The sequence below is a fragment of the Xiphophorus hellerii genome, chromosome 8, assembly GCF_003331165.1.
Source record: "Xiphophorus hellerii strain 12219 chromosome 8, Xiphophorus_hellerii-4.1, whole genome shotgun sequence".
Lineage (NCBI taxonomy): Eukaryota > Metazoa > Chordata > Actinopteri > Cyprinodontiformes > Poeciliidae > Xiphophorus > Xiphophorus hellerii.
The window spans coordinates 10818457-10830613 of record NC_045679.1 but is presented as its reverse complement, the minus strand read 5'-3'; the positions used below and the strand labels follow the sequence as shown (position 1 = coordinate 10830613).

Genomic DNA, 12157 nt, shown 5'->3' with positions numbered 1-12157 from the left:
TCCTTACACTGGCTCAGAGAATAGACTTTAAAATACTGTTGTTAGTTTATAAATCACTGTACTGTTTAGCACCACAATACATTAAAGGTTTGCTGTTGTCAACCTTCCAGACCGCTCGGGTCTTCTGGTTCTGGTCTGCTCTGCATCCCAGAGCTCTTACACACTTCCAGAAAAGTGTGTAAGAGCTGAAACAGTGAGTTGAAGGTAGACTAAAAACTCACCTGTTTTGAGTTGCTTTTGTATCTTAATTAATGAAACACTAAACAACATTTCATGTGTAAATGGCGGCACTTGGAAAAATGTAATGTTTGTTGTTTTTTGTGTTTTGTGTAAAGCCCTTTGAACTGCCTTGTTGCTGAAATGTGCTGTGCAAATAAAAATTGATTTGATTTAGGAATAATGTCTTTTCACATGTATAATTGTTTCTGTGGAAATGCAAGTGTCATTTCAAAGCCTTTCGATAACGTTTCCACAAATATTTTTTCTGACTTAAAATTATTGGTGAGTCTCAAGGCCAACATTCTCAAAAAAAGAAGAAAAAAAAAAATTTTTTTCCAACACATTCTCACTCGATTTCTGACCATGCGTCACATATTGACGCGAAGGGTACCTTGCTTCGCGTCAATATGTGACGATTTAGGAAGGTTCCTTCAGCGTCACTTGTTGACGACTTGGGTAGGTCACATGTTTTACGTGGATTATTGACGCGAAGGGTTCTCGTTACTGCTGCCGAACCTTCAAAAATCCGACGATTTGGTTAGGTTTAGGGCAAAAATTACGGTAAGGCATAGGGTAAAACCCCACGCGTCAACATTTGACGCCGACGGACCTTCCACTGCGTCAATATATGACGAGTAGGGAGAATGGGTTGAATTTTCCCATTACATTATTATTGTCTGATAGTGCAATTCTTTCTTGAACACTCAATGCAAAGTTAATGAAAAAAATGGACTGATATGTTTACAGGCCACACAAAGTGGCAGTTTTTGGATTTACTACATTTTACAGAAAAAAAAAGTTCTGCTAATTGGAGCCTACGAAGGGAAACCCGGTAAATTTCTTTGACTTGGTGATTGATCAAATATTGATAGTAATAGGTCTTCTTGTTCCAATGGCACATCAATATCACAGTGGTAGTTCCACTAAAACAGAGTGCGATGGGTAGAAAGTGTGTGATATGATCATATGACAGCTCACACTTGATGTTTTTTATGTTTTCCACAGAGTGAGCTCCTTTGAATTTTAAGAGCACATAGTCTCCTTGGAGACAAGATGGCGTCCCACAACACTTTACGCAGCTACTCCATCATCCCCTGTTTCATCTTTGTAGAGGTAAGTAGCTGTGTGTGGGCTCATGGGTGCAAGTGAAAAGTCCAATGTATACGATTCTTAGAGGGGTGATCATGTAGATGCATCGAGGATTCATGATGAACTGTAGCAGCCTTTCAGGGAGAGACAAAAAACTTATCAAAGTTCACATTTACTGTTGGGTTATGTGGAAAACCTGCTGCAAAATTGGTTACTTTTGTTGTTGTGTTTAAAGGAGGGTTAGAGTCTGACTTTTTGCTTGTACTGCATTAGAGAGTTGAGCACGATTACAGTGATACTGATTTATTTATTTTTTCTTTACTAGCTTGTGTCATGATAGATCACAAAATACACTGTAAGCTACTTGGAAACTCTTGTGATTTGTTTCAAAATGTTATTTAAAGTTTAAAGCAGAGTATGTCTATGTCTAAATTCTGTCACAGTAGTCCTGCAGTATTTCCTCTTTTGATTTTTCAAAATAAAACAGGTCAATGTTAATACCGATCATCTTTATTTCACTGCTAGCCACTAAAAACTGTAATTGTTTTATTCCAACTCTCTAGTGATACAGAAACGATATGTATGTCTGAGTGAGGATTTATGTAATAGCAAATGACCTTTTTTAGGAGAATTATACACAGCTTACCAGAGCCTAAATGAGTAGAGTAAGTGGAAAGCATAATGTTTATTTCTGTGTGTGTGTGAGAGAGGGAGAGCTCTGTAGCCTATCCATATTTAATTATGGTGTCAGCTGAAAGTCCTTAATCAGAGAGTTGTCTCAGGACACTTGGCTTTCTTCTCCCCTTTCTTTTAATATTATACTCTCATTAGCACTCATTTGGCCCCTCATAAATTTATTCAGTGTTTGCTTTTCTGTTACACTTACATGTTTGAAATATCAAACAGACCTTAATATCAGACAGTCATAGCCTCTTTAAATACAAATGTAATTTATTAATGCTGTTTTAAGAAACAAAAGATCTTTGTGAGTGCTTCACAGTGTTTTGATTTGATCTTGCTCCTGATTTAAAGTGGTTCTTTCCTGCTATCCTACGTTGAATTAATGCTAGGCTGTTACCAGGGTTTAGAACTAGAGTTAGGACTCTGTTAGAAAAACAAAGACTTGGCACAAAGTAAGCATTGAAACCAGTTTGGTCAAATTACTGTGTCATCAAGGTGTTTTGAAAATGAGGTGATTTGCCATATAAAAGTTGCTTGATCGGAAAAACTTCAACACCAAAAACATCAAACAGAAGACACTTGTAGGGAGGATAAATACGTTTTCATTCGGCTTTTTCAGTCCTTTGAGCGATTTCTTATTTGCATCCCATTATTATTATTTTTGACCCAATATATTGATGTTTTTTTTAATCTGAAACTAAAAAGTAAAAAAAAAATCTTGCTACAAAATATGTTAGAATTGCAAGAGAAATATATTTAATATCAATTAATAAGATAAATATTTAATAATGTTTTGCTTTATGACATTTCTTTTATTTCATCATCCTCTATTGCTGTGCCTTATTGCTGTGCAATGTGATCATTTTCCAGTGTCATGGCTAGAACCTGACATTAAATGTTTAATTGGGCTTTGCTAATTATGGCTTTGCAGTTTGTTTACTGATGTGTCACTGGGAAGGAGTTGAAGGAAAACCCTAATTACATTGTTGATGTATAAACACTTTTCTGTATAATGCTGCCAACTGCGTGTACGGGGGATTCAGACAGATATGATGCTGAATCTCTCCAACAGATCCACTTTACTGATTGATAAGAGGGAATCTAAATATTGATTGCAGCCATAAAGATTGTTTTTTTATGTTGTTCTGGTACTAAAGAGCTCATATCCTTGCTTTTCAAATTATAATTGGATTTCTTTTACTGTTGTTTTAATCTAGGTGTTGATTTTTTAAAATTTTTGTTTTAGTTAGAAATTCATGTGAATGTCTGGTGTCGATGACCTGTGTTACTCATAAGATTATTTCAGGAGAAGACAAGCTTGTCTAATTTATTTGATTAAAAACAAAATGGAGTTATGCAATTCCATCTACCACAGTGATTTCTGTTTCATGGGAATTCTAAGCTCTTTACTTCATATCGTCAAATAAGTAAAAAGCTATTAAACAGCTTTTCACTGAAATTCCTCCAAGACTAATAATGAATACTTTATGGGAAGATATTTTATGAGATTTTAAACCTTAGTTTTTAGAAAATGAAGATACTTGAAGAATGTCTGGCAATAAAAAGAAATCAAAACCCAGGATTATATGAGCAGGTTGTGTCAAGTTACTCTCAATGGCTCCTTTTATTGGGTACAATTACTTGCTAATACAAATAGCAAAGCATCTAGTCACACAGCTGCTTTGCTGTGTGAGCAACAAATTGCTCAATTTGTCTAACTAAATTGAGCAAGTTAGACAACTTGCTCAATTTAAAAAGGAGCATCAGAATGGGAGAAGAAAGGGGTTTAAATCAATTTGGACATGTTGTGGATGCCTTGTTTACATGAGAGGAGAATGGGAAGGCTGGTTCAAGATGGTGGGAAAAATTATGTTCAACCAAACAATGGATAGTAGCATCTCCTAATGTACATTACTTCAAATGTGGACTGCTTTCCTTAATTTTCTGAGTTATCTCCAAAATGTACACACCTTCCAGCAGATTGATGCATAGTATCACAAAGCTGAGTGTCAATATATATCGAATTGTCAGGGGAATATTGTTGAATCTGTGGATGAAGAATCAAACGAGTTTTGAAGCAAAAAGATAATTTAAACCAGCTCTAGAAAAGTGGCCGGTGAATGTGGATGCATGTTTAAATTTCAAACTGTGTAGTAGAAGCATAAAGTTAGTTGAATATTTTAACGATTTTAGATCATTGATTTAGCTTCAGGTTAAAAATCTTCCATTGTTTCTGAAAAGCGTCTTCTGTGCTGCAGGCATCAAAGAGGCCTTGGACATGAACAGTTAAACTTCACTCTCTATATCATTAATACACACATCCATAAAATGGTGGATCAAAACTCTTCTGACTTATCAAAAGGCACATCTGAACACAATAATGTAGAATTGGAATGAAAGTCGTTCTGCTGCTGTGAAAGCACTTTGTTGCTCAGCAGGAAGGCCGACCCTCTCAGGTAATATAACTGCATACATTTGTAGATTATAGTGGAAGGAATCACATACTACTTAATTAGTCTTTTACACTAGTATTGGCACAATACAAATGTAAAAGTTACATTATTGGGGCCTGCCATGCAAAGCAATGGCAGGAACCTATTGCTATTCACCCAACAAGCGTCTCTTTATAATTCTTTATTTTTCTTCCGTAACCGTTAATGCGGCTCATACCGCTGGGTGCACACCTACAAATGAGGTATCAAAACGTGCAGAAAATTCACGCCATTGGAACTATTATTTTTGGTGGGATTTGGGCTTAACGTGGCGACATAATTCGCAAAAAACTACGAAAAAAACCCCATTATAAGTCAATGGGAAAAATCCTAGAAATACCCTATTTTTGAGGATTTTCTGTGTCGTCACAAATTCACCTAGAAATGCCATTCAAATTTCATTTTGTAGATACGTCTGTGATCTCTTCGAAAGTGAAGACGGCTCGTCGATACCAGTTACGGTTTGTCCACAATTTGCCTCTAAGCGACCCAAAGTTTCTCATTTTTCCTAAAATTAGAGTGAGAGCCGATCTCGGCTAGAGTGAGAAATGAAGAGGTTTTTTGAGCCCAAAATAATTTTGAAATCGCCATCACGCCCACAAATATCGCACGATTGGTATCAAAATCGGTCCTGACATTGATACGCATGTCTGCTCCGGTAAAATGTTTTCGAAATTTATCTAGATCGTACGGTTTTCTGTAACGGTGCTTCAGAGCATAGTCATGCGACAGGATTTTCTAGGCTGTCTCAGGCTCTGTCAGTAACAGTTCACACCTTGGTGAGAAACTTATTTAACATAGCAACGGAACGCAAGTGGCTATTGGCTGCTGATTAAGACTACAAATACGCATCACTGTAGTTCTATCTATAGTGGAACCCTCAGTTGAAACAGATCAGGACTGAACTGGCCTTTAGAACTACTTGCTGCTATGGGCTGTATATAACTGATTTAACTCAGTAACTGTTACACATGGGATTAGTTTGGAACTTTAAAATGAAGCATAATAATAATTTCAAAATAAAAGCCTTGAATATTTTTACATTATGTAATTGCTCTTTTTGGCTTTATATGACTTTTTCATCCAAAGCACTGTTACACATGGGATTAGTTCGGAACTTTAAAATGGAGCATAATAATAATTTCAAAAATAAAAGCCTTGAATATTTTTACCTCAGGTAATTGCTGTTTTTGGCTTTATATGACTTTTTCATCCAAAGCACTGTTACACATGGGATTAGTTCGGAACTTTAAAATGGAGCATAATAATAATTTCAAAATAAAAGCCTTGAATATTTTTACATCATGTAATTGCTCTTTTTGGCTTTATTTGACTTTTTCATCCAAAGCACTGTTACACATGGTATTAGTTCGGAACTTTAAAATGAAGCATACTGAAAATTTCAAAATAAAAGCCTTGAATATTTTTATATGACGTAATTGCTCTTTTTGGCTTTATTTGACTTTTTCATCCAAAGCACTGTTACACATGGTATTAGTTCGGAACTTTAAAATGAAGTATACTGAAAATTTCAAAATAAAAGCCTTGAATATTTTTACATCATGTAATTGCTCTTTTTGGCTTTATTTGACTTTTTCATCCAAAGCACTGTTACACATGGTATTAGTTTGGCCCTTTAAAATGAAGCATACTGAAAATTTCAAAATAAAAGCCTTGAATATTTTTACATCAGCTACTTGTGTTTTGAGCATTATATAACTATTTTAACCCAAGGACTATTACGCATGGGATTAGTTTGGCCCTTTGAAATGAAGTTTAACAAAACTTCCAAAATAAAAGCCTTGACAACATTTTAAATCATACTGAATGGTGCACGTCCGCCTTACTTAACGTTCTTGCGGTTCTCCGCATGCTATTGATTACGTTGCGGCGTTCTTTAGCGTCGATGCCAATTTGTAGCGTGACAAAGCCGGGCCCAAACCCGACGGGCGCGCCTTGGCAGGCCCCGGCTAAATTTCTTCCGAAATTTTCTAGTGAACATTCCTATACAAGGACAGAAGACATCAATATTCTGGGTTTAGTAAGACTGAAACACTCAGGGTTGTAATTGGGGCCTGCCATGCAGAGCAATGGCAGGAACCTATTACTCTACACCCAACAAGGGTCTCTTTAATCTTTATTTTTCTTCCGTAACCGTTAATGCGGCTCATACCGCTGCGTGCACACCTACAAATGAGGTATCAAAACGTGCCGAAAATTCACGCCATTGGAGCTATTACTTTTGGTGGGATTTGGGGTTAACATGGCGACATAATTCGCAAAAAACTACGAAAAAACCCCATTATAAGTCAATGGGAAAAATCCTAAAAGTACCTTATTTTTGAGGATTTTCTGTGTCGTCACGAATTCACGTAGAAATGCCATTCAAATTTTATTTTGTAGATATGTCCGTGATTTCTTCGAAAGTGAAGACGGCTCGTCGATACCAGTTACGGTTTGTCCACAATTTGTCTCTAAGCGACCCAACGTTTTTCATTTTTCCTAAAATTAGAGTGTGCCTCAGACTGATTGCCCCTCTGCTAGAGTGAGAAATGAAGAGAATTTTTGACCCCAAAATAATTTTGAAATCACGCCATCATGCCCACAAATATCGCACGATTGGTATCAAAATCGGTCCTGACATTGATATGCATGCCTGCTCCGGTAAAATGTTTTCGAAATTTATCTAGACCGTACGGTTTTCTGTCACGGTGCTTCAGAGCATAGTCATGCGACAGGATTTTCTGAGGCTCTCTGAGGCTGTCTCCCATGTATTTGACTAAAATTTCAGATCTGGGCTTACAGTACGCCATGGTTGTTGCTTTTCTTCCTGCTTACACGAATCAGGACGCAGAATAGTGACGTTTGTCGAGTATCAATGACATTCAGGTTGGATGAATCCCACCAGGACGTTAGATCACCTTTGAATCGGATACGCATCCGATCGGTCTGTGTCTTTCTAAGCAGTCATTCCTCCTGTTGCTTCTTATCATTAATGGGTGTTTATGTGTTCAGTTTTAAATTTTTCTTATAGAGAGACTGGTCCCTCTATTGTGAATTTCTTTCAATAATCAATTGACATTACAACGACTTAATAGCCTTATAATTATAATGGATGAATAAATGTTTGTTTTTAGTTTCACCAAGGGATTGTGCCTCTTCCTGAAAACCAACAAAGGCAGCAGAAAGTTTTCTGTGCATGGAGATTCAAATTAAAGTGGGCTTCATGCATAACACTCAGGGTGGCCATGGTGACAGGACGTCAGGCTCTTCAGGAGTTGAACCCCTCTGAGATCAAAAATCACAGGAAGGCTGAAGCGAACCGCTTTGGCTGTTTTTGTTTGAGCCACGATGTGACTGTTTGGAAGTTTACGCTTTCTTTAAAACTCTTTGACACTTGATGATAGACTTGATGTACTTTGATATTTAAATATTGATGTGAAAGCAGGTGAATGCTCATGTTCTTGTTGGAGCTCTTTAACAAATTCTATTAAATCTAGCCATGAATGCTTATATGATTGCTTTTTCTCTAATAGATTGATTACAATAGCCTGTCATCAGCAATAGTTGATTCTGACTATCTGTAGTTTTATTGTCTTATTTGCCCAGTTTTCTCTGTCTTACTTTTCAGATACAAGATTGTTTTATTTCGGAGCTTACTCATTTTCTTTTCTTTCCTTTGCCATCCTCTTACGGTGTCTCTCAGTTTCAACCTCCACACTTGACTTATTCTTGTTTTTCTAACAGACTCTTAATCGGCAATTACTACAGCAACAAAAAAGGTTATGCACAGGAGTTGACAGAATTGTGTTGTCATGGGATGTGCTAAAGGCAAAACGCAGCATCCACTGAGTTTAATGATCCTGAGTGCCTCTGTTTAAAATCTGTCTCTAAATCACGCATGTACATGACACAGTTGGTTAAAGAGCTGCGAGTGTGATTTTGCCTACATGGATGCACACAAGCAGGCCGTCGATGATGGATGACCTCAAGTTTTGGATAAACCATATTTGCATCAGTCTGCTTTCCTAAAACGGCAACGTTTCGTAGTCAAATTACTGAGTTTATTTATACAGAGCTGGTTTACAACAAGACATATCAAAACAAACATTTCTATTTCATATAGAAACAATTTTTTCAAATCAATCTAGCTGTAAAGACAGGTTATATACATTCCAATTCAATCCCAGTTGTATTACAATTAAGTTAGTTTGTAATGCCAGCTGGCTCAAATTTAATTGGTCAAGCAACGATTAAGTATGTCATAAGAAAAAAAAAAATGATGGTATCACACTGTCAATTGTACATCATTCATTCTAAGGCACGTGCAAAGTATGTAACAGGATGTATTGCAAATGAGAAATAGCCTACATATAGATTTGACGGAAGTTGATGTTTCAGAAAACTTTTAACTTCACATTTGAATCTACCTTTAATGGGGCGTCAGATAAACCAACATGAGTAAAAGATAGGAAAAAACAGGCAGCTCTTGGCTCATATGGCTCACAAAAAACATTGTACGTTAACATTATTGCTCTCTTAGTGAATGATGCAAATTTTATTAATTTACTTATTCATGTATTTATCTACTTATTATGTAGAAGACAGGAAGCAGAGTCACGATAAAACTTAAAGCAACAACTGTGAAACACTATGGGAAAAAAACTGTCAAACAGAAGAAGTTTTTGCCTGAATAGTCTGCATCTGTGTGTTTTTTTTAGAAAACGTTTCAGCATAGGTAATACAACTTGGTATAAGTTGGTATGGGTATAGAACTTGCTGCTGGTCCTCTCTGAAGTCTCAGCCCTCTTTGTTTGCTGGGATCAGAAGCTTTTTTCTGCTGTAGCTTCCTAATTCCTCAAAAAGCATGTGGTGATACATATATATGTTTTGCCTTCTTTGATTTTTGTTTCCATTCAATTTAAATAAAATGTCTCAAGATAATTGGGGCCTGCCCATAGCAATGCATAAGGAGAGCAGTGACTGACTTGCGAAGGGACAAGGGAGCACTGGGACCACCAGGGGGCGATGAGGGAGGACTGGGAGACACGACATAAAAATGAATGACAGGAGTTTGAACCTCCCGTAGTTCTAAGAGCGGTTGTTTGGATCCTGGCAGAGCTTTTTACCGTGTGCGGTTCTGGTGGGTCGTCGGTTTATGAGCTTCTTTGATGTTTGCCGAACTGGTCCATAAATTTATGCAAAACTGTAAGCTTGAATACAATAACTTAAACTTACTACCTGTCTCTTGGTGTTTTATTCACACTCGGCTCCTCAGCCGAACCTTTCTGACTGCCTATTACCATATTTGTAGTCAGGTGCCTAGCCTTAGTTAGCAATACATGTGACTTTATCCACAACAACATAGAAGCACAATTTATGCTGTTATGGGAAGATTCTTACTTGGCCTCACTAGAAGCTCAACAATTCAGAGTTTCTGATAAATCCTTTATTGTCACTAGCTAAATATCATATTCACTGTTCCAGGTAGGGGAAGCCATGCCTTGCTGCATTTTACCATGAAGTTAAGTTTTATATCCCGACCATCAAAGACAAAAAATAGATATTAAAACAATTGAAATCTGTATTGCTTTGAATGTACAGTTGGGAACCGAAGCCCCTTAGCTTTTTCTTTTTCTTGAACATGTTTATCTGTATTTGTTTTTTCTTGAGGCAGAACAAATGTTTCTCTCTGTCGTTATACAGTGTTAATAAAGTTTTTTTTTTTAAAAAACATCCCCCCTTCCCCCCCACACCCAACAGACTTCTTGTGGCTATGATGTTGAACTGTGATGTCACACATCCTGTTTGTGACATCACTGGTGACTGTCTTTGTATTCCCAGATTCCACAGAGAAATTCATTTGCAGTTTAAGGTTCGAACGAGAAAGAAACAATGGCGGAGAAAGATTTCACGTTACAAAAGTTAGAGATTCTCCAGAAGAACCAGATGAAGCTGAACAGTGAAAATGAGCAGCTTCAGAAAACAGTGGAGAGTCTGAAGAGGAAACTAGAGAGACTGAACAGGACCGATGACTCAACAAATTGGCATGTAGAGAATTGCAAACTCATAAGTTCGAATGGGTATTATAAAAAACAAATGATTAAAGTTAATTTGGAATTGGAGGAAGCGAGAACAACAATTGAAAGAATGCAAAATGATTATTGCAACATGCAACAATTAACAATTAAACTAGAACGGAAGCGGGCCATGGCAAAAAATGACGCGGAAAAATCTTTAAAAGAAAAGTCAGAAAAACTGCTGTGCCTTACTAGGGAGAACGAGGAATTAAATAAGGAGATCGTGGCTTTAAAAATCAAGATAGACAGAATGGAATCCAGGGTGGAAAAAACCAAGATTGAGCCACAAATTGATCAAACACAGGAGGAAGAAACACCAAAACCGAATATATTCCGGAGAGTTGGGCGTATTTTTGTTGACATGTATAATTCGGGAACGCTGAGGTACTGGGTGCCACCCTGGATTTTTTAATAACTGAAAAAAATTTCAGGTAACTGGACGTAAGTATTGGGGGGTCACTGTGTTGTGAAAACTGGTATGAGGAGGTGGGATCATTCCGGACTAATGCAGACAACAGATCATGAAGGCCTGAGCAAGTGAATCTTGCATTTTGATTTTTTGATGATTATGGGACAAGATATTTTGAATTTACTTATGATGATCATACACCATATATAAAACTGTAATTGAAGTAATAATCAAACAATGTGTTAGATACAGAGGCAAGGGAAAAAGGCAAGTCCGAACATGTCTGGACTTGCCCCAGAGCTGTGTCCCAATTAAGGATCTGAAACTAAGATGGTCACGAGGAAAGTAAGGGAGGGAAGCAGGGTATATGTGGGAATGGCTGGGACTTTCCGATGAGGTAGTTGCATGCTCAAGAGGTCACGTACGCCTTATAGAGGCATGGGTTGAAAGGGTATATAAGGCCAAGGGGACCAAGAAGAGAGGTCTGGCACCCTGGAGCCATGGGGAAGTTGAGACTTCGCACCGCCAGAAGGGACAAGACCCCTTGACCCTCAGCCCTGGTTCCTGATTTGGCTGCCTTACTCTGCCTCAACCCTAGGATCTCAAAGTTGCAGCAACAGACTTGGAGAAAAGACAAAGGTGACTGAGTGATGAAGATCTGAAGTGTTCGAAGGACAACAGCCAGGTCTGCTTTGCTTCTATTTCAAAGAGGATTTTGACTAGTCTGTAACAAGCGCACGTTGTACTTAGAGGGGGCGCTACCGTTAATAGGAGTGGTTATTGAGGTTGTGCAGGTGTGAGGGCTACTCAGCTGATTGCTTCTTAACTGGAAAAGGCCATAACTCTTGGACTGTAGGTAGTTAAAGGCTAGTTGAGTCTCCTTCGACACCAGCTTAGATAGATCATCTCTACTAGACTTGCTTCAGGGTAATACTCGAAGGCTTAGAGATTTTTTGGACCCGTTGGACGGAGAGCTGGTCAGTAGTCACTCCTTGGATGTTGTGAGGTTGAGGGCGGGGCTGACTATTGCGTAACGACAGCTGGTACCATAACGCTGTGGGGTTAGCGACAGCAGAGAGGAGAACTTGGGGGGTAGCTGGTACCAGGATGTTTGAGGATAGCGCCAGCAGAGAGGGGAGCTTGGGGGGTTGCTGGTACCAGGATGTTTGGGGATAGCGCCAGCAGAG

At 38.0% G+C, this 12157-nt stretch overlaps 1 protein-coding gene across 2 annotated transcripts in view; it reads left to right on the top strand.

Annotated features, from left to right (window-relative positions):
* Positions 1-12157, top strand: part of plppr1 (phospholipid phosphatase related 1) — an 86890-nt gene that overhangs the window by 37998 nt on the left and 36735 nt on the right. For both annotated transcript variants that reach the window (XM_032569391.1, XM_032569390.1), the window contains exon 2: positions 1225-1332. In XM_032569391.1, coding sequence (XP_032425282.1) covers positions 1273-1332 — 60 coding nt within the window. In that variant the 5' untranslated portion in view covers positions 1225-1272. The remainder of the gene's footprint in view (positions 1-1224; positions 1333-12157) is intronic.